Genomic DNA, 24,391 nt, shown 5'->3' with positions numbered 1-24,391 from the left:
CCTCTCCTTCATTAAATTTCCTGATAACTTCCTTGAAAAACTCTATAAGATTGGTTAGACATGGCATACCATGTACAAAGCCACATTGACTATTCCTAATCAGGAATGGTCAACTTTGCTTAAAACCTATTTTTAGCCATCTTGACTAGCTTAGAACCAATGATATTTTAAAAATCTTTTGTTAATATAATTGGCTTATGACATGTAAGTGTCAATTGATCTGTGTCAATCATATTTGATTTTTATCAGTTAAAGGAGAAAATTGTCTATGAAAATCATCATACTGTGGCTTTAATTTTTCAGTGAAATATTGTTTTCTTTAATTCTTCATTTTGTTTTATTGAATTTCTTACAGATAGCACTACAGCAAGAGCAAAAAGCACACTTCCAGAATAGTGAAGAATCTATAGAATCTGAACTTGCAGAGGGAGGAGAACCAGGTCAGAGGCTTCATGGAAAGGTAAGTAAATGCATTGTTTCAACTGATATTCATTCGTTGTATGATCATTAATGGTGACATTAATTTAAATTACAGACACTCAATTGCTTTTAAACACATTAAATTGCAAATGATCATATCTAAATGAAAAGTTCTTACTTTCTTAGTTTGTTCTTCACCATGCAGTTTGTGTTCTACAGTCACATTGTAAACAACATTCACTCTAATATATCTGCAAATCCTACAGCCCTTTCTCAAACATTTCGGAAGCATTTGCAATCTTTGCACATCTGCTCCAATTCTGCTGATGACGGATTGCTGAGAAGACAGTAGAATTTCCCCTTCCACATGTATCATTTCCAGGCAAGTTGAAGCAGTAGAATGAAGTAACTTTGAGATCCTCAGTGAACAGTTCCAGCTAAGGAACCTATAGTTCTCAATAAGAATTTTGCTGGAGAGATTTTATGTGTCTGTTTTCCCCCTGTACAGTTCTGCAAGGTATTTTCGTACTTGGAATAAAAACAGAAAATACTGGAGGAACTTAGCAAGTTGGGAAGCAAGTGTTAAAACAGAAACAGGTAACATTTCAGGATGAAGACCAGAATTGGAGCTGTTGAAATTTATGATCTTTTGCATCAGACAAAGGGGAAAAGATCATCTGTTGTGGTGCCAGGTGCTGCAGAGAAAAAAGTGGAGCTGCAGACCATACAAATTTGAGGTGGACTGCACCATTGTCATTACAGATATTAAGAGTGTGCATGTACTAACATGTCGCATAAAGTATGGATCTTAGAATGTGATGACAAAACTACATTGAGAAGCACTGGGTTTTCTTAACATTACTGGTTCTGGGTAAATTAGAATTACGAAGTTTAGAATTTGTGTAAAATATATGAAAGATGAGTTACAGTTGATGACATTTGATGAGGAAAGAGATGTAGCTGTGGAAAAATATATTAGTCAACAACATTTACAGGATCAAAATGGAAAGATAAACCACTGAGGGTGAACAAGACTAAAGTAACAGCTGTAAATCCTTTTGGAGAGCAGAGGAGAATATCTTCAAACTTGGCAGTGCTGGAAGGGAAGTAACTGTCAATTGAACAGCAAAGGAGATATTTTTCAAAAATGTGTATCAGGAAAGAAAAATGTTAACTATTTCTCTTTCTCTCAATGCTGCCTGACCTGATGGATATTTCCAGCATTTTCTGTTTCTATTTCAGATTTCTACTGTTTGCAGATTTTATGATTTTTGCTCTTATTGGCTATTTGTAGATTGTTATGTTTCAATTGCATGGGAAGTGATGGAAAGAGGTTTGAGGGATAGGGTGGGTCTTCCATGTAGATTTTTTTACTCATCTCTTACAAATGCTGGTGGCTGTTCATAGAACTGTTTCATTTCAGTGGAATATAGAAGTTTGGAAGGATGGAATCATTCTTCCATGTGGCTCAAATAATTATTCCGTGATGATAATTAGCAGTGCTATATCATGAGGCATTTCTGACATCATGGAAAACTGGTATTGTTTAGGATCTTTACCTTCCACCTCCTCTTTCAGATCTGGATTTATCTGAAGAAAATGCAAAGTCTGGAGCATTCTTTGTGTAGTTCCAAATTTTGTGGGCATGCAGTCTTTCACAGAGTATGGCAAACTGCATGATATTATAGACACACTTACTGATAAGTACTAAATGGTACTTCCATATCAGTTCAAACATCAGAAGCACATCTTGATTACTCTGATGATCTGATCAACAATACATCAAGTGATCTCTTGATGTTAGGTTCCTCATGAGTAATATCAGCATACTCTCAAATCCATCTCCAAATTTAAAACTGATACTAACCTTTAGTTGTGCAAGACAAAATTGTTATGACAACTTCTGGAAATCTTGCTCATCACTATTCCTTGTTGGCATGTATGCGCCTAGATTGTCATCAGTGCCCGAGATCCCATCTGCTCAATTTGTTTAACATCATCCTAGTAGAAGTTCATAATAGTCCATCATTTGTTTGCTGCATCTGTAAGCACATTGTGGATATATTTTTCTTTGGAAGGATCTGGGGTCAAAATGTAGTTGATTACCATGAACACTTTTAACAGCTGCTGTTAATATGATACCACCAGATCAACAAAAGCGGTAGGTTTTTAAGGACGTTATAGACATCCACTATCATCTCATCCAGCAAAATGGTTTAGTAAAGGACCCTAATGGCAGATATACACAGGCCTCCCAACACTATCTGGGATGTGGACCACATATTACAACAGAAATGAGAAAAGTCGTGTCAAAAGGGCAATGCTATGATAGTCACGGGAGATTTCAACATGCAGGTTGATTGGAAATGTCAGATTGGAAATGGACCTCAGAGAGTGAATTTGTTGAATGCCTACGAGGTGGCTTTTTAGAACAGTTTGTCATTGGGCCTACTAGGAGATCAGCTATACTGGATTGGCTGTTATGTAATGAACCAGAGGTGATTAGGGAGCTTAAGGTAACAGAAGCCTTAGGAGGCAGTGATCACAATATGATTGAGTTCAACTTGAAATTGATGGGGAGAAAGTAAAGTCTGATGTGGCAGTATTTCAGTGGAGTAAAGGAAATTATAGTGGTATGAGAGAGGAGATGGCCAAATTAAATTGGAAGGAGATGCTGGCAGGGATGACAGCAGAGCAGCAATGGCATGGGTTTCTGGGAAAAATAAGGACTGTGCAGGATAGATGTATTCCATAAATGAACAAGTACTCAAATGGCAAAATAGTACAACCATGGCTGACAAAGGAAGTGAAAGTTAATGTAAAAGCAAAACAGAGGGCAATGTCTCCAGAATCTCTACCACTACCTCTTTCAGAATCCTAGAGTGCAGTTCATCTGGTCCCTGTGTCCTATCTACCCTTAGGTCTTTCAGCTTTTTGAGTAGCTTCTCCCTTGTAATAGTAACTGTACTCCCATCCTTCAATATCTGGCATACTGCTAGTGTCTTCCACATTGAAGACTGATGCAAAATACTCATTTAGTTCAGCCATCTCCTTGGCCCCTGTTATTATTTCTCCGGTCACATTTTCTAGTGGTCATATATCCACTCTCATGTCTCTTTTATTTTTTACATACTTGAACAAGTATTTTCTATCCACTTTGATATTGTTTGCCAGTTTACTTCCATATTTCATCTTTTCCCTCCTAATGATTGTTTAAGTTGCTCTCTATAAAGTTTTAAAAGCTTCCCAATCCTCTGTCTTCCTATTAATTTTTGCTTTATTGTATGCAAATGTCACTCCAATCTTCAAGAAAGGAAGGAAATTATTGACCATCTAGCCTGACTTCAGTAGTTGGAGTTAATTGTTAAGGAGGAGGTTATGGAGTACTTGGTGACACAGGCCAAGACAAAACAAAATCAGCATGGTTTTCTTAAGGAAGAATCTTGTCTGATGAACCTGTTGGAGTTCTTTTAGGAGATAACACATAGGATACATAAAGGGGTTGCACTAGATGTGGTATATTTGGACTTTCAGAAGGCTTTTGACAAGGTGCCACACATGAGGCTGCTTACCAAGTTAAAAGCCCACTATATTACAGGAAAGTTGCTGGTATGATTAGACCATTGGCTGATTAGTAGGAGGCAATGAGTAGGAATAGAAGGATCCTTTTCTGGTTGGCTGACAGTGACTAGTGGTGTTCTAATCAACACGTACAAATATGCTGGAGGAACTTGGCAGGTCGGGCAGCATCCGTTGAAACGAGCAGTCAACATTTCAGGCTGAGACCCTTCATCAGGACTCAGCCCGAAGCGTTGACTGATCGCTTTAACGGATGCTGCCTGACCTGCTGAGTTCCTCCAGCGTGTTTGTACATATTGATTTGACCACAGCATCTGCAGTGTACTTTGTGTTTACTAGAGGTGTTCTGCTGGGGTCGGTGTTGGGACCACTTCTTTATATGTTGTATATCAATGATTTAGATGATGGAATAGATGCCTTTATTGCCAGATTTGCAGATGATATGAAGATTGGTGGAGGGGCAGGTAGTGTTGAGGAAACAGGTAGGCTGCAGAAGGACTTATAACGGGCAAGAAGGTGACAAATGAAATACGTTGTTGGAAAATGCATGGTCATGCACTTTGGTAGTAGAAATAAATGTGCAGACTATTTTCTGAATGGGGAGAAAATCCAAAAATCTGAGGTGCAAAGAGACTTGGGAGTCCTTGGGCAGAACACTCTAAAGGTTAACTTGCAGGTTGAGTCAATGGTGAGGAAGGCAAATGCAATGTTAGCATTCATTTTAAAAGGTCTTGAACACAAGAGCAGGAATGTGATGCTGAGGCTTTATAAGGCGCTGGTGAGGCCTCACCTTGAGTATTTTGAACAGTTGTGGGCTCTTAATCCAGGAAAAGTTGTGCTGGCATTGGAGACGGTTCAGAGGAGGTTCACTAGGATGATTCCAGGAATAAAAGGGTTTTCATACGAGGAATGTTTGATGTTTCTGAGTCTGTACTCACTGGAATTCAGAAGGATGATGGGGAATCTCATCAAAGCCTTTCGAATGTTGAAAGGCCTAGACAGAGTAGATGTAGAAACGATGTTTCCCATGGTGGAGGAGTTTTGGACCAGAGATCACAGCCTCAGGATAGAGGGGCATCCATTTAAAACAGAGATGGGGAGAAATTTCTTTAGCCAGAGCATGGTGAATTTGCGGAATTTATTACCACAGGCTGCTGTGGAGGCGGGGTAATTGGGTGTTTTTAAGGCAGAGCCTGATAGGTTCTTGATTGGCCATGGCATCAAAGGTTACAGGGAGAAGGCCAGGAGATGGGGCTGAGGAAGGACAAAAGGATCAGCCATGATTGAATGGTGGAGCAGACTCAATGAGCTAAATGGAGCTTAGAAAAATTGAGGGCAGTGGATAACCCTAGGTCATTTCTGAAGTAAGCGCGTGTTCAGCACAGCATTGTGAGCTGAAGGACCCATATTGTGCTGTAGGTTTTCTATGCTTCTATGTTTCTATGTCTGATAGTCTTATACCTCTGTGGTGTCAGTTTCAGATTTATTAACAACACTATGATACCATAAAAATTGTCATACTGCTTTTCATTTAAATTAAATCTATGACAACCAGGATTGCTCACTGCTAAAAGAAAATGGTGCTCAATGTCTTAACCATTGGTCTGCTGTCTAGAGATGGCGTAAAACTGTGGAATAGTCATCTCAAGCCAAGTCCTTCATCCCACATCCAAGTTCACCCACTCCACAGTCTCTCTTCTAATATACAAACTATGAATTGCATAAAGCAGGATCTACATATAATGAGTCACCAGACATAAGTAATCTTCAGCCAAAATAGCTGTAGTGCCACCTTCCTTAGGGCAATTATAGATTTTCCATATGTTCTATGATTGAGTCTGCCATAAAGTCTCTGCATTTTCAAGGACCATGATATACCACTAATTTGGTATAGTGTTTTGCACCAAGCTTCAAGTGCACAGAGATTGGAAGTGCAAAAAATTCCACGCAGCATATTTGTGAATCCACCAATTATTTACTGTTTATATTACGGTACAGGTAGAAGCTACCCAGGACTTAGTAGCTGTAGTGAAAGCTTAGAATATTGTCATTCCGGTTTAGCTTGCCATCATGCAACCTAGAATCACTGCCATCACGATTATGGGCAGCACTATATTAAAGAACTTTGCAGGCTATTGCGACTGTCCAGAAATCTATTCACTAAAAGTTTGCTGAAATTGTGAAAGCGCCACTGTATGGATTGGCAGTGTATCAGGACCCTGCTCTCCACCCTCAGCATAACAGCATTTGTCTTCCCATCACTGCAAACCTGTCAGCCCAGATTGTTGCTGCAGATGCCAAGATTATGCAAACTGGATTGGTTCAAGGATATCTTTTGGAGCCATCTGCAGCTCTTTGGACTCCAAGTCAATGTATTCTGTCAGCCATGCAGCAACAACTGGGGTCATATTGTACAGGAACCTTAAGAGAGGCAAAAGCACAAGTGAGACATACTTCAATCATTAGCTTGCGCTTCCATGTGATGTGGTATGAGGTGGTTTATAATTTGGTTTAGAATCTTTATTTTCTGTGGCTTAATTTTGCATTGTGGCAATCTGGAAAATATGAGGGTCAGTAATAAATAAACTGTGAGATTGTTGGTAAATGGAAAATTAGAGTTGGCTTTTTGTAAAAACAGATGTTTGTGTTAGTTAAGAGCACTTTAGCCAGCAAGTCTTCTTCTGACAGCTCCTCTTTCTTCTTACTTTATCTTTTCCTCACTTTTTTGATGTTAGGTGATGATATGAACTATGTCCTCATTATGACAAAGTTGTGCAATAGCCCATTATAAACCTTGACACCCATTTTGATTAATATTTCAGTCCTCGTTCCAGGTACTAGAAGTGCTGTTTTAAGATGCTGAAGTTGGGAGAACTAAAATTCATAAAAGTTCATGGTCACGACCAGTATTCTCTCTACTAGCAACATGACTCTTGTCATGCTTTTGCTTCTTGCGGTGTGCTCCATCAGTTTTATCTTAATTAAAGTATAGACATGAAAACATGACACACACGTGCTTACTAAAGTTTAAGAAACAATATTCTGGGTGGATATGGCCTCCTATTGGAAATGTTTCTCTTTGCCTTCCCTTCCCTCTCCTTGCTGTTTTTTCTGCTCAATACACACTGGTCTCATTCTTTCAATCACATGATGTTATGAGTGACTACAAATGCACCCATGTGTAGAGAAATTTTGAAGACAAGATAAACATTTCCAAGGACTAAGAGAAAATACTGTAAACTTTAACCTCTTTAAGGCCAGGCAATATTAACAATTGTGCAATGTAACACACATAAAATGCCTGTGGAAGGGTCTCGGCCCGAAACTTCAATTGTTTATTCATTTCCATTGATGCTACATGACCTACTGAGTTCCTCTGTCATTTTGTGTATGTTGCTCTGGATTTCCAGCATCAGCAGACTTCCTTGTGTCTCTGTGTACAATGTTACCAACATACAATAGAAATCATTTAATAATTGACCTACAAATAATTCTTTTAAAAGGGACTAATACCACTGAAATGGAAGGTTAAAAAAGGAAGATAACTGGAGCATTAATCTCTAAAATGGCAGCATTGGCACTGAGTTGTTGCACACTGATTAACATTCAAGCTTCAGCTATTCAACATTCATCTACAAACGTATTAGGAATTTACTGTGATTGTGCTAATATCTTCATGTTAATGTTCAGTAAGACCCATGCTACTAACTTCTCTACATGCCAGAAGTCCCATCTTGGAACCAAAGCAGAATCAGTAGTGCCAAAATAATATGTAATATAGATCCAAATTTTGCATCCAAAAAGTTAGAGAGTGGAGAAGATTTCATAAATTATCTGTTTTTAGATTTCTTGCAGCAATCAGAAAGGGATCTGAACTTTTGGCTGCAGGTATTATATACCACCAAAGTTGGAACATTGCCCTGCATATCAATGTGTAACAATTATAAAATTATAATTAGAACACATTGCAAATTAGTTCCAGTTTATTTGGCTATCAGAAGAAAGTTTTCAAGAGCACAATGCTCTTGAGAACTAACCTCTAACCAACATTTGTCACGTTGTGTTTTTTTTGGGGTCCTTTCAAGGTATTTTGAATAAAATAATAAGACATTAGAAAAGATGGAATATTTTGTCACCCAGCAGTAATCAGTGGATCCGATTTTTGTTTTAATGTGCTCAGCAAGGGTGAATGTCAAATGGTGGAGGTATCATCAGCATTTCCTGTGTGTTGACAGATTCCCTGGAGCCTTTTGTAAACATTATATGGACTGCGGTGCAATCTCAGCATGTTGATGTAATTCAAAGGATATTGTTTGGACAACCTTAATCCAATATGACTGCCATTGATTGAATTTATGACCATGGAAAAACCAGAAAATCCACAAATACACATATGTGTATTTCTCTGTTATTAATTGGGCATTATTGTAAATGTATTCAATTCCTACACCAGTGCTCATTGGGCAATCAATGGTGCATAGGAAGATTAGCTTCAAGTTCCTGGGCAACAGCTGCTTGGTGTATCTCTCCTAGCCCACATTTTGATGCACAAAGAAGGCATACCAGAGGCTGTACTTTCTTAGTTTGAGGAGATTTGGTATGTTACCAAAAACTCTAACAAGCTCTTACAGCCTTGTGTGGCAACTCCAATGCACAGGAATCACAAGAGGCTGCAGAGGATTGTAGAGTCATCTAGTTCCATCGTGAGCACAACCCTCCCCACAGTCAAGGACATCTTCAAGCGAAAGTACTTCATCTTCAGCATTCATCACTAAGGATTCTCACCATTCAGCACATGCTCTCCTCTTGGTAATACCATCAAGGAGAAGATACACAAATTTGAATGCACACACTCAATGATACAAGAATAGTATTTTCCCCTGTGCCATCAGATTTCTGAATAACGCATGAGTACTACTTCACTATTCCTTTAATTTTACAGTATTGACAATATTTATTTCTGTAATTTATAGTGATTTTATTTATATTTATTTTATTTCGATCCACACTGCCCAGTAATCCCTGATTTAACCTGAAACTAATCGTGTGACTATTTACAATGACCAATAAATCTTACCTACCCATACCGTCTATAGACTGTGGGAGGAAACTGGAGCACCTGTAGAAAACCCACGCATTCCTTGGGGAGAACATACACGCTCTTTACAGATGATGTCAGAATTGAACACTGAGTTCTAACACCTTTATGTCTCTGCAGTGTGTTGCTGCCACAAAGCAATAATTTTCATGTTACTTAAAAGTCAGTGATAATAATTCTGTTTATGAACCTGTTCCTTGTAGTTTTTTCTAATTACCTTATGCAGTTAAATTTAAGCTGGGTACGATTTTTCTCTTACTTGTAGGTAACACATTAAATGCAGATAAGCGTAATGGCAGATTTTCAACAAGCACTTCCATTTCTCTACTTTTTACCTTGTCATAAGACCATAAGGCATGTGAGCATAATTAGGCCATTCAGACCATCATTTGATCATGGCTGATTTATTTTCCCTCTTAACCCTTTTCCCCATAATCTTTAACGTCCTTACTAATCAAACCTCTGCTTTAAATATACCCCATGACTTGGTCTCCACTGTCATCTGTGGTAATGAGTTCCACAGATTCACCAGCCTCTGGCAAAATAAATTCCTTCTTGTCTCTGTTCTAAAAGAAAATCTTTCTATTCTGAGGCTGCGCCCCTCCTCCTACTCCCACAACTGGAAACATCCTATCCAATTCCACTCTGTTTAGGACTTTCATTATTCAGTAGTGAGATATCCCCTGCATTCTTTTAAACTATCACAATTACAGTCCCAAACCCATCAAACACTCTTCATACATTAACCTTTTTATTCACAGGATTGTTCTCATAAACCTCATCTGGATCCTTTCCAATGCCATCACATCCTTACTTAGATATGGGGTCCAAATCTGCTTACCATACTCCAAATATGTTCTTACCAAGGCCTTTGAAATCCTTAGCATTACTTTCTTGCTTTTTTTATTCTAGTTCTCTCAAAATGAATGTTAACATTGCATTTGACTTCCTTACTACCAGCTTAACCTGCAAGCTAACCTCTAGGGAACCCTGGACTAGTACTCCCTAGCAACTCTGATTTCTGATTCTTACCTGCATTTATTATCAGTACTGAAGGGTAATGCTATTTACCTTTCTTTTCTGCAGCGTCTTTCCAATGGTTCAATAGACCATCATGATGAAATTAATCAAGTTGTGGAACTACAGGATTTGCTGGAGAAACAGAATTTTGAGATGACACAGACAAAAGAACGGTTAGCAACATTGTCCAATCAATTTGCTGAAGTGGAGCAAGATCTCGAAACTGCCAGGAAAGATCTGATAAAATCAGAAGAATTGAGTACTAAATACCAGAGGGATATTAGAGAGGTATGAATTTTAATAAACATTTCTTTTTGAAATCTTTGAGCTCATTGAGAGTTGATAATTTGGATAGCATTTAATTTGGTCCAAAGTACTTTGGGTCTAAACATTCAAGAAACTTGAAGGTTAATGTGTTAACCATAGTTAATTTTTATTCCTCAATCAGTTTGCATAATTGCTCAATGCTACGTGTAGGTCTGAGCAAGTGCAAGAGACACACTGGTGGTAGAAATGGGAATTGTGTGATGGCGAGTCCCAAAATTTAGAGGATGTGGTGGAATGATAACCAAAATTTCATTAAAAGACAGACAAATATTTACTTGAAGAAATAGTTGTCAATATATATGAAAATGTTTTGCATATTATAATTTTAAAAGTATAAGACAACATGAATCCAAGTATTTTACCATTTGTTATGAAGCATATTTTTGGTGTGCAAAGAAGATATAGGATTAATGAAATTGCTTTATTAATTTTTCACAGGTCATCGCTCAGAAAGAAGATATGGAAGAAAGGATAACTACACTTGAGAAGCGGTACCTTAATGTACAGAGAGAATCAACTTCATTACATGACATCAATGACAAACTGGAAAATGAGCTGGCAAATAAGGATGCCTTCTTACGCCAGGTTCAGTATATTTATGAATAAGAGGTTGATCTAGTAATGAGATGTCAACTTCAGCATTGACTTTTAAAGCAAATTTGCGAATACCACTGTTGAAGTTTCTTTATTCTGAAATGTAGCTTAACCATTTAGTCAGAGGTATATATTACAGATATAGGCCCTTTGGCCTAACTCGTCCATGATGACTAAGGTGTCTGCCTGAACTAGTTGCATTAAACAGGGAGTAAATTCAGAAATCAGAGCCGCACAGGGATTTGGGAGATCTAGTGCAAGATTCCCATAAAAGTTAACTTTAGGTTGAGTCATTAGTAAGAAAAAAAAATGTAATGTTAGCACTCATTTTGAGAGGAATATAATATAACAAAAAGGATGTAATGCTGATGATTTACAAGGCATTCATCAGACCACATTTGAAGTTTTGTGAATAGTTTTGGGACCTATATACAATAAAGGATGTGCTGGCATTGGAGAAGGTCCAAAGGAGGTTTAAAAGAAAGATCCTGGGAATGAAACTTATTAGCATTTGATGGCTCTAAGCCTGTACTCACTGGTGTTTAGATAAATGAAGGGAGATCTCATTGAAACATACCGAATATTGAAAAATCGAAAAACATGGAGAGGATGTTTTCAATAGTGGGAGAGTCTAGGACCAGAGGGCACACCTTCAGAATACAAGGACATTATTTTAGAACAGACATTAGGAAAAGTTCTTCAGCTAGAGACCATAAGTCCATAAGACATAGGAGCAGAAGTAGGCCATTTGGACCATTGAGTCTGCTCCACCATTCCATCATGGCCAATTTATTATCTCTCTCAACCCATTCTCTTCCCTTCACCCATAACCTTTGACACCCTGACTAATCAAGAAGCTATCAAACTCTGCTTTAAATATACTCAATGACTAGGTCCCCATAGTTGGCTGTGAGAATGAATTTCACTACCTTCTAGCTAAAGAAATTACTCCTCATCTCTTTTTTTTGTAATTTAATTTTTTTATTGAAGTTCATCAAACAAACATTTCCATAAGATGTATTTCAGACATTGTACATATACATCATATAATCATATATATCACAAACCTCCACAAAATATTTATTTGAGGTATACACATAGAAAAGAGTGGAAAGAAAAAACAAGCAAAAGGAAAGAACTATGTACAAGTAGGGGGTGATCTTTTTTTTACAACAGATTCATTGATTTGTAAGAATAAAATCAGGCCTATGAGGCATTATGTAGTTAAACCATTTTTCCCAGTATGAATCAAATTGTTCCAGCTTATGATTAACAGATGCTGTTATCTTCTCCATTTTGTAAATGTCCATTGTAATTTCCATCCATGTATTTAAAGTTGGGCTCTCCTGTGATAACCATTTCCTAGTAAGAATCTTTTTACCAGCCACCAACAGTATATTCATTAAATATTTATCTCTTTTCAACTGTTCTTGAGGTATATATCCAAAATATATGGTCTTACTCTCCAAGGGTATTTCATTTAAAGATGTACTCTTCTATTCTGAGGCTGTCACCTCTGGTTTTAGACTCGCCCGCTAGAGGAAGCATCCTCTCCAAATCCACTTTTTATAGGCCTTTCAATTTTCAATAGGTTTCAATTAGGTCGACACTTGTTCTTCCTAACTCTAGTGAGTTCAGGCCTAGTGCCATCAATCTGTCCTCATACATTAACTCTTTCATTCCCAGGATCATTCTCATGGACCTCTTCTGGATCGTTTCCAATGCCAGCACATCTTTTCTTAGATAAGAGACCCAAAATAGTTCACAATACTCCAAATAAGGTTTGACCAATGCAATATAAAGCTTAAGCATTATATTTCGAAATGATTGGTAACGTTGTGTTTACCTTCTTTATCATTGATTCAACCTGCATGTTAAACTTTAGAGAATCCTGCACAATGACATGAAAAGAAGTGATCTCAACACCGACCCTCTGGAAGATCACTGGTCACCGGTAGCCCCCTTTATTCCCATTTCCCACTCTGTATCTCCTGCCAGTCAGCCTATCTTCTACCATGCTAGTATCTTTCCCGAAATACTACAGGCTCTTATCTTATTAAGCAGCCTCATGGGCAGCACCTTGTCAAAGGCCTTCTGAAAATCCATTAAACATACATTGACTCTCTTTTGTCTATTCTGCCTAATATTTCTTCAAAGGCTTCCAACAGATTTGTCAAGCAAGATTTCCCCTTAAGGAAAATATACTGACTTTGGTTTATTTTATCATGTGCCTCCAAGTACCCTGAAACCTCATTCTTAATAGTAGACTCCTGCACATTGTGAACTATTCACAGAAACTTCAACCAGCTCTGTTCTGCTGTCATCCCCATTAGTATCCCCTTCCAATCCACCTGGGCAATTTCCTCTCTCATGCCTCTGTAATTCCCTTTATTTCACTGTGATACTGATACAGTGCATCTGACTTATGCTTCTACCTCTCAAATTTGTACACCACATCCTGACTGCTTTTTGGAGGACTGTATGGAACTCCTGTCAGGGTCTTTTTCTCCTTGCTGTTTCTCAACTCTACCCACATGGATTCTGTATCTTCCAATCCTATGTTATCTCTTTCTAAGGATTTGATTTCATTTTTTACCAACGGATCCACCCCATCTCCTCTACCTGTCTGCCTGTCCTTTATATAAAATATGTATCCTTGAATGTTGAGCTCCCATCTGTGATTTCTTTCAGCCATGAATCAGTGATGTCTACAACATCTTACCTGCCAATCTCTAACTGCCGTACAAGATGAACTAGTTTATTCCATATTCTGCATGCATGCAAATATAACACCTTCAGTCCTGTAATCATCACCCTTTTTGTTTGATTTTGCCCTCATGTTACACTCCAATTTTGCTCTGTCATTTGTCTGTCCTTACTTACAGCCTCACTACACGCTACATCCACCGGTATACTAACTGACCTATCCTCAACCCTATCGCTTTGGTTCCCATTCCCCAGCCAAATTATTTTAAATCCTCCCCAACATTTCTAGCAAATCTGTCTACAAGGATATTGGTTGACCTTGGGTTTAGGTGTAACTCATCCTTTTTTGTACAGATCCTACCTTCTCCAGAAGAGGCACCAAAGATCCAGAAATCTGAAGCCCTACCAGTTCCTCAGCCACACATAGAGAGAGGGTGTTGAATTTATGGAATTCATTGCTGTGGAGACAAAGTCATTGGGTATATGTGAAGAAGAGGTTAATAGGCTCTTGATTATAGGAGTGTCAAAAGTTATTGGGAGAAAGCAGGAAAATAGGGTTGAGAGGGAAAATAAATCAGCCATGATCAAATGGTGGAGCAGACTTGATAAGTCTATTGGCCATACTGTGCTCCCATGTCTTATGTCTTATGGCAAGGAGAGAAAGCAGGGGAATGGAGTTAAAAGGGAATAAATCAGCCATGATTCAATGGTGGAGCAGTCTCAATTAGGAGAATAGCCCATGGTCCTATGTCTTATATAATGTTTATGCAATTACCATTGTGATAACAAAGTTTTTCTATCACTTCATTAAAACAAAGATGGTAACTTTGCTTGATTCTAGATCAGCAATTAATAGCAAGCACCTAGTTATGTACTTGAATTGTACATGTTACCAATTCAGAACAATTGATTAGGTTGCTGTATGCAAGTAAAAAACATACAGAATAGGATGAAAAAAAAAGAATTTTTTCTCTTATGTTGAACTGGCAACAAAGAACAAAGCAGACAGTGATCTCCAAAGCTGTTTCAAGATTCAATACGAGGAAATGTGCAGATGCTGGAAATTCAAGCAACACACACAAAATGCTGGTGGAACACAGCAGGCCAGGCAGCATCTATAGGGAGAAGCACTGTCAATGTTTTGGGCTGAGACGTCGATAGTGCTTCTCCCTATAGATGCTGCCTGGCCTGCTGCGTTCCACCAGCATTTTGTGGATGTTGCTTCAATATTCAATAGTTAGAGTCCAATAAAAATTAACCAAGTATTATTCAGAGTCAAGGAGATAGTTAGTGGTTGAAGTAGGCAGAGGAATTCTTGCCTCTAAATACCCAAGACTTGGCCGATGCATATTCATAGGTATACTTGTAAATGGCTGCACAGTATCCTTACCTGAAATACTACAACTAATTAGAAATATACCCATGAATCCTGTTCTGTACAAGGATTTTATCTGGAGCACTGTAGCATTTTGAGTGAATGTTATAAATCCACACATAATATAGAATCTCTGGAATCATGCAAGAGGATAAAAACAATTATAATGAAAGGAAGGTTGATGTATTGGCACTGGCACAGAAAAGTTCATAGCTATTGCCTTGAATAACTCACATAAATGCTGGCAGTTCCATTTATTGCCATATCAGTGTGGAAGTTCAGTATCCTATGTGAAAGTCTCGAGCTTCTACACAGTTGATTGTTGATGCGTCCCCAAATGCATTTCACCATGACCCTCTTCACAGAGTCCAGGGAGGGAGTTATGTACTTATACAGATTTTCAGATCTTACTTTGGGAAGGCCTGCTATTTCTGCTCCAGATTTAATCAATTGCAAGTCTATTCAAATGAATGGAGAAAACAATTGTGATGCAAAGAAGGTATAATATATATTTGTTTCTTATTTAATTTAATCAGTAGAAGTGAATTTAATTGTTTTAACTGTTATAACTTTTTTCATTTCTTAATTTCATTTCTTTTCTTAATTCTTTTTCATGGCCACATCATCACTTTGAAATTGCCGCGGGAATAAGACAGAGGAACAGCTTATTTTCATAGATGCATTTAATTTCTAATCATCTGACTGAATGTTGGTGATGCCGAATTAACAGATTTTCTGTACTATTTTTCTACTCCATGATACACCTAATTCAATTATTTTTAGATGTTTTATGTTAACGTAGTAAACTTTCCAGTGAATTAAAAGAAAATCTGGGAAGTAAATCTCCAAGAAGTTTAAAGGATTCAAAGGAAACAGGGCTACAGTAAGTTTAAAAGAATTGTGGGAAATAGGGACCCTGGTGATTTTAAAGGATTGATGGGAAACATGACTCTGTTAAATTTAAAGGGAGCTAAGGATGCTGGGCCCTGAGATATTTAAATGGAATGTTGTAAATAGACCTAATTAAATTTAAAGAGTGAGAATAGACGCTTGATGTGCATAAAGGGATTGTGGAAAACATGGCTATGATATGTTAATGGGAGCATGGAAAACAGAGCCCCAATATTTTTAAAAGGACCATGGAAATTGGTGTTCTGTGTGTTTAAAAAAAATAGTGCTGGCATGGGGTCCCAGTGAATTTAAAGGGATTGTGGGAATTTCACTAGAGCTCCAATGTGTTTGAATAGGAATGTGGGAAATTAGATCCTGATATGTTTCAGATAGCATCATAATGGAGCCCAACTTGTTTAAAGGGAGCATGGGGAACAAGACCCAGGTGTAATTAAACAGTGCAAGAAACAGGACCATGATGAATTTAAAGAGAGCGGAGGAAACAGAACCTATAAGTAAACGCAATGCCAATCTATGGGGTGGTGGATTATCAAAGGTTTATTGTACTTTTTTTCAAATTTAGACTGTTTTCCACAGGTTATAGTTCAGCTAAATAATAATGAAACATTTTCATGGAAGAGATTATACTTATTTCAAGTCATTATAGGCAAAGAAGGGTGAAGAACTGCTCTAATGAAGAACTGAGTCAGTTATAAGAACATGGATATTCACAGGTAGATGAGGTGAGCATAAGAATGTTAGAAACACAAGTAGTGATGGGTGATTCAACTCCTTGAGCTTTCTTTAGAATTTAGCATGATGGTTTGTGATCCTCTACCCCAGGAATATTTTTTTCAATCTATGGCAGTGGCCAAAAGCACTGAACCCTGTCTTTTAACATACTTAGTGACATCCATTTACAGTTTGGTCTTGAGAATCCTAAAGACTCATAATCCTATTTATTAAAAAATCCTTCTCATTTCTAAACAGTTGAACCTTTTAGCAATTGATTCTAGACTCAGACTCTCAACACCTTCTATTTCTTCCATATAGCCTCCCATTAGAAGTGAAACATTTTCAAACATTTGACCCTGTGAGAAAAGTCTCAAGCAAACCTGAACCAAGTAAATTTCTAACCTCTCTACTGAACTTCTTCAGCAAATGCTGCTCTCCCAAAATTTGAGAGGAATAAGAATCTCAAATGTCAGTGCATTCTACTGTGGACCATTTATTGTATTTATGCCAGAGTACTGGGAGGATTGGAAATTTGCCCTTGTAATCTATGTATATGGTAAATCCAATCTATAGTATATAATATAATGTAATAGACATACTGGCATTGATTTTTCGCTATTTTGTTGGAACTCTGAAGGTGAAGCTTGGCAATTTTGGTACTTCTGCGTGAAAGTAGAAGTTCTGAACTTACTAACCCAGCTCCACTGTGAACTGCAACAGAGCTCCATGAAATGACTCTGTGTGGAATTAAGTGGTAAAGTAGGAGCTTCCTGGAATTCCACAGCATTTACCCTGGAGATCTACAAGCCCATTTGTTTCAATGTGCTTATACTGTAATGTCAATGATAAGAATGAGGCAATTTTCATTTTTCAAATATTTGCATTTGCTTTAATCTTCTTAATTATTTAAAAACATATAAAAATGTTTCAGTTAAATTTTTCAGTTACTTATTTCATTTTGAATAGTTTTTTAAAATGTTATGGACATCAAAGGCTTTCAGATGCATTAAAGAAGCATGTGGGAACCTGAGACTGCAGAAGCAAGAGGCTGAATGTGCTCTTTTCTCCAGATAGGTAGTTCACACAGATATTTAGCACTTGGTCAGGTATGCTGTCTGGACTAGATGCCTTGCATGGAGTTACACGCCTAGAAATTGGTCTTAGAGACTGTAATTACAGGGTCATCTGGATTGGTGGGGGTTTCATGTGGGTGTGTCATTGTTTTCCTTATCAAAATATGCATAAATGGCATTGATCTCATCCATGAGAGATTGTCATTGCCATTTTTGCTACCTGATCTTACCTTGTAGGAAGTTATTTTGTGTAAGTCCTGCCACAGCGGTTGATTGCCCATCACTGATTCCAGCTTAAACTGAAATTGCCCTTCTGCTCACAGCGATTTTCCAAAAGTAGTATGTGGATTTCTTTAAGAACTCTAGTCACCAACCTGAAGCATACTGGTAGGTGGGGTGAGATAGAGGTCCTTAGGACCTCCTTACCTGAGGCCTTGCCCTGCAGTTATGTTTTCTGAGACAAGTGAACGCCTCTTGGTGTTTCCAGCAGCTTTGATCATCTTGAAATAAAATGGATTCTTTTTGTTCATTTTCTATTTTCCTGTAAAAGTTTTATTTTTCTTGTGAGCACTCCTTATATGATGCAACTGACAGTTTTTCTTCGCACCTATGCATACATGGTAATAAACTTGACTTTGGGGGGAAAAAGGATTGGCAAAGCTGGTGACAGGCTTTTTCCATCCATCAAAGTTCCAGAAGAGCTTAAGTGGCATTTGTTCTGAATAGTCCATGCCATTCAATAATACTGTTTAAGTTACTGCTGCTACTGATCTTATTCAGCCTTAGAATAATCTCAGCCAGGAAGTTCAGCCATGTGGATCTGGAACAGGTAAATTCAGGATTAATGGGAGCATGAGTGGAATGTATGGGCAGCAAGCCCAATTCACCCAAAATCCAGGCTTTTGACAGTAATTTTATTAACTTTCACTTATCCTAAACTAGCACTGTTATTTTCAATGCACTGGGAATTAATTTGTAGAATGTGTAAATAAGTATGTCAGACTAATAAAGGTAACTTTATGATAACTTTACAACATTTATGGCAGTGGATACCACTTTAAAGTCTATAATAAATTACAGAATAAAATATTTGAAATATGGTAATACATATTCTATTGAATAAATTTATTATTTTTAATTTTAATTTTACATTATTTATGAATGTTAAATGTTACAATTAGAAGTTATAGAGAGAGAACCTTTTGTACTAATACTCATTCAAGCTAATATTTACATCTCTGTTACATGGGAATTTAGCTGGAAGAGAAAAATAGACAGTTACAGGAACGTCTGGAACTCGCTGAACAAAAGCTACAGCAAACGATGAAGCGAGCAGAAACCCTACCAGAAGTAGAAGCTGAACTTGCCCAACGAATTGCAGCCCTAACAAAGGTTAGTATATGTATTTATAATAGTACAAAATCCACCTTGTTAAGGACACTTAAACCCCAACCCCCACTGACATTATAATCCTTCAAAAATATCTGTAACATACTTGATAAATTATCCCTGAAGCTTTTACTTCAGCTATTAAATATAAATTTGTATTGACTGAAATAAGAAAACAGTCATATATAAAAGCAGGACATTAACTGAAGCCTAGATGCTTTTATGAACATCTAATAGAAGTAAAGATGCCTTATTGGAAAGCTCTCTTTACATCTGTGGTCTAATCTAGTCTAAAGGACTAAATCTGAGAGCTTTCTGTCCTTAACCTTCAGACAGCTTTAAATCCAGTGTAGCCATCAAGGAGACCAGGTAAAGATTCCCTTGGCCTAGTCATTTGCAACTGCTTTATCAAAACTGTACCTCTATCATAAGGTTGGAGGAGATGTTTACTGACGATTGCATAAGGTTCAATTCCATTTGCAGCTACTTTGAATATGCCTACATATACCATCTCCATGAAGCATTCTGTTTGACAGGACCTACTTTGTCAATGCTTTTTCTCTCTCTGCTATAAATTCAGTCTTAAAATTATCATTAAACCTGTCTTCCATTTCTTCATTAATTTACATTATCACAGTTAACTATTTTAAGGGGCCAAATTGCACCTCTGATCCCTTTCTTTTTCCCAATATAAATGTCAAGATATCTAGAGTTGATCTCAATATCTTATGCTGTTTTAATTTCATGCTTCTTTTTAATTTTTGGAGTATCTGTTCCATTCAGCAGGAGCTTTATATTTTTATGTGTTTTTCTGTTTATTTTCTCCTATCTTTTGCTATCTGTGGTTTCTATTTTTACCGCTAGAATGTTTGCACCTTGTGTCTATAAATGGGTTCTGTTTCTAAGTTCTTGTGTACTTTTACCCATTAGCAAATTTGCCTATGTCTCACATAAATTCTCTGTCATATTACGTAGAAGTGAGGAGAATTTACAGAAGCATCCCAGTGCCTCCTTTGATGGATGCCTGAAAAAAATCATAAATATTATATTTCTAATTTCATGTCCATCACACATTTTTGCAGCGCAAGACATTAGGTCCTTGATATAGATTCTTTCTATGTTGGTTTTATCCCAGTTAAATAGTTATATAAAAGAATTGTTTATTTCTATGTATATACAGTATAATGAGTAAAAATAAATTACAATATTACAATTCAAATGGACAGAAGAATCCATTGATCTCTTCTCACTTTACTACTAAAACTTTGCTGGAAGGCTTAATTTATAGATTTTTCCAGGTTCTAATGTCCTCACATTCAAACCACAACTTACAGACATAAAGCATCAATTACTTTGAGATATGATCAGTGTTGTTAAGAGGAGAACCATATGGTCAGAGAGAAGTAATTAAACTGAAGTACTATCTACTTATTCAAGTTCTATATTACATTGTACAAAGGTAAACTAGGAAGATATTGTGCTCAAAAACTATGCATCAACTAAAAGATGAAAGACAAAATGGCCATTAATCTAACAGAAGCTCAATGTGTGTATTTGTTTGCTGTGTTTACCTACCAAAGTTTAAGTTATCAATTGATAAGTGCATTTGGTCACAATGATAATGAGAAAAGCAATATATAAATGCTAGTTCTATTGTGTGAAATAAAAAAATGAGGTTCATGAAGACCACAGACCATGAGACATAGGAGCAAATTAGGCCATTCAACCCATCATTTGATCATGTTCAATCCTGTTTCCCCATAACATTTGATGCCTTTACTAACTAAACCACCACTTTAAATATACCCAATTACGGCCTCCACAGCCATCTGTGGAATGAATTCCACAGGTTCATCTCCCTCTGGCTAAAGAATTCCTCCACATCTCTGTTTTAAAACGGAAGTCCTTCCATTTTGAGGCTGTGCCCTCTTGTCTTGGACCTCCCCCCCCACCAGACTACAGAAAATATCCTCCCCACATCCACTCTATCTAGGCCTTTCAAAATTCAATGTTTCAATCCACCCCACCCCTTATTCTACTAAACTCTTGAGTACAGGCCCAGAACAAGCTACGCATGTCACTTAATGTTTCAATTGATTGTACATGTGACAAATAAAGGTCATCTTGTTTTAAATTCCTAAGGGTGCACATATCACGCAACCTCTCATGGTCACAGAACACATCCTGCATAGTCAAGAAAGCTCACCAATGCCTCTACCTTTTGAGGAAGCTGAAGTGAGCTGGTCTATGCACACTAATACTCACAACCTTCTACGGATGTGCATTGGAGAGCATCCTAACATGCTGCATCACAATGCGGTACAGATACTGCACTGTGGTGGACAGGAGTGCTCTACAACAGGTAGTTATAACTGCCCAATGTATTAACGGCATCATTATACCCTCTATCAAAGACATACTTACAGAAAGTTGCCAGGAAAAGGGCAATAATATCATGAAGGATCCCACCCACCTTGCTTATTAATTGTTTGCCTCACTCCCATCAGGAAAGTGGCTATGCAGCATCCACACCAGCACAACTGAAAAACAGTTTCTTTTCCCAAGCTGCCAGGCTGATTAACTCACTCCACCAATTCTCCACCACCACTACATACACATCACCTGGCGTCTCTATAGACATACTATTAGTCTCTGTATAGAACAGTTACTGATACATTGTGTTTTATAAGATTGCTCTAACATTTATATTTATAGTGTTTTTAAAAAAAAATTTCATTCTCCTTTAAACGCTGAAGAACTACAATAAACAATCTTGTACAGTTTAGTGCTTAAAGAGCAATGTTAAAAAGCAGCATTGTGGTTGAATCATGCAAGTCCAGTTATTATATCTGGCTGAACCTAGCACCCGTAAAACTATTTTTAAAATGTATAATAAAATATTGCTGACGTTCAGGTGTGATATAGGCTTTAGAGTCCAAAATGCTTTTCATCTGCCTATTTAACTCTGAATAATCATGTGCACAGGAAGTGTAGGCTTGAGCTTGGCCTGATTTTTCTTAGTTGAAAAGTACTCATAACAGATATTTCAATTGCATAAAATATGAGTTCTAGTCAGCTCTTTCAATTGCATTGTAGGCTGAAGAAAGGCATGGTAGCATAGAAGAACGTTTGAGACACCTAGAGACTCAACTTGAAGAAAAGAATCAGGAACTGCAAAGGGTAAGTCATTGAGAATCTGCTACTAATACCTAAATCTATTTCTTGCTGTTTTAGTTCTTTCCATTTTTGCATGTCTTATCACTTATTCATGTAGGTATTCATATAAATGCCAGTGACTGTATTGGTTGTGCCATGAAGCTTGAAAAATGTTACTTCCTCAATTGCACTTGATGTTATCTATTCCAAAACTTTACATGCTAGAACAGTGTGACTCCATTAAGCCTATTTGAAAACAAAGGAAATGTAAAAATATAAGAGCGATTTTTAACTCCACTAAGGAGCTGGTGTAAATTCTTACCAAGACTGAAGTTAGGCAAACCAACCCATTATTTCTTGCCTTTCGCTTCCTTCCCTTCATGAAGAGTGGAATGGCATTTGTAATTTTTCAGTCCACACTTGCAGAACCTCTGAGAGAAGATGCCCTGCAGCTTCCCCTTAAACATTTCACCTTTCTCCTAAACAAATTACTTCTTGATCTAGTTTCACCCAAGCTTGGGGGAAAAGGCCATAAGACCATACAGTATGGGAGTAGAATTAGGCCCTGCATGTATTTACCATAACTATACCACTCATAATTTTGTATACCTCTATAAGATCTCCCATCATTTTCCTACACCCCAGTGGATAAAGTCCTGATCTATTCAACTATCCCTGTACCCCAGATTCTCAAACCCCAGCATCATCCTTATTTAACTTTCCTCTGCACTTTTTCATGCATTGATATATTTCCTGTAGGTAAATGACCAGAAGTGTACAAAATACTCCAAATTCAGCCTAACCAATGTATCATACAACTTCAACATAACATCCCAATCTCCTGTACTCAATGCTCTGATTTATGAAGGCCAATATGCCAAAAGCTCTATTTATAATCCTATCAACCTGTGATGCCATTTTTGAGGAGTTGTGGATTTGTATTCCCAAATTTCCTTGTTCTACTGCATTCCTCGGTGTTCTATTATTTACTGTGTAAATCCTACCCTGGTTTTGTCCTGTCGAAGTGCAGCACCTCACATTTATCTACATTAAGTAGATTAAGTAGATAAGGCTGCCTTTTCTCAGCCCATTTTCTTAGTTAGTCCAGATCACACTGCAAGCCTTGATTGACTTCTTCCATTTACTACACCATTAATCTTGGTGCCATTCAGAAATCTGCTGATCTAGTTTACCAAATTATCATCTAAGTAATTAATATAGAGGATAAACAACAATGAGCCCAGCACTAATCTCTGTGGCACACTATTAGTCATAGGCCACCAGTCAGAGAGACAACCAAATACTTACCGTTTTCTGTCATCTCCCACTAAGCCAATGCTGTATCCAACATGCTACGTCATCCTAAATGTTAAGGGACTTAAAATTGTGGACCAGACTCCTGGGCCTTGCTAAAATCCATGGAGAAGGTCCATGGAGACAACATCCATGACCTTCCTTTCATAAACCTTCTTGGTAATCTTCTTGAATATACCTTGTTCCTTAGAATACCTTTCAATAATTTATCCATGACTGATATCAGGCTCACTGGCCTGTAATTTCCTGGTGTATTCCTAGAGTTATTCTTAAACAACGAAATAATATTTGCTATCCACCAATCTTTTGTCACCTTACCCATAGCAAGAACATTATAAATATTTCTTCCAGTGCCCCTGCAATTTCTACAGTAACTTCTGTGACTTTCTTGTCAGGCTCTGGTGATTAATCTACCCTAATTTACCTCCAGACAGCAAGCACCTCCTTTTCTATAATTCGGATATAGTTCATGGCCTCACTACGTTTTTGCCTCAGCCCTGTATAGACCCTATATCTGTCTCCTAAATCATCTATAGAAGCTCTTAGGATTCTCTTTCATCTTGTCTACCAGAATAACCTAATATCCTCTTTTAGCCTTCCTGATTTCTCTCTTAAATGGACTCTGCCAGTTTCTTCTCCACTGCTTTGTAGCCATCTCATCTTGCTACATATACTTAACTTGTGGATAAGAAATTGAATTGTTGTTTCTTGTCA

The 24,391-nt window shown here is 37.5% G+C and overlaps 1 protein-coding gene across 1 annotated transcript in view; it reads left to right on the top strand.

The window, feature by feature from the left end:
- ppfia2 (PTPRF interacting protein alpha 2) overlaps window positions 1–24,391 on the top strand; it is a 260,698-nt gene that overhangs the window by 151,773 nt on the left and 84,534 nt on the right. Inside the window, exons 5-9 of the mRNA XM_059978396.1 lie at window positions 356–460; window positions 10,184–10,405; window positions 10,883–11,029; window positions 19,076–19,210; window positions 22,304–22,387. Of these exons, the coding sequence (XP_059834379.1) occupies window positions 356–460; window positions 10,184–10,405; window positions 10,883–11,029; window positions 19,076–19,210; window positions 22,304–22,387 (693 nt within the window). The remainder of the gene's footprint in view (window positions 1–355; window positions 461–10,183; window positions 10,406–10,882; window positions 11,030–19,075; window positions 19,211–22,303; window positions 22,388–24,391) is intronic.

The sequence above is a fragment of the Hypanus sabinus genome, chromosome 8 (genome assembly GCF_030144855.1).
Source record: "Hypanus sabinus isolate sHypSab1 chromosome 8, sHypSab1.hap1, whole genome shotgun sequence".
NCBI classification, from domain to species: domain Eukaryota; kingdom Metazoa; phylum Chordata; class Chondrichthyes; order Myliobatiformes; family Dasyatidae; genus Hypanus; species Hypanus sabinus.
Note: the sequence above shows the minus strand (reverse complement) of the source record. Positions and strands in the feature narration are given on the sequence as shown.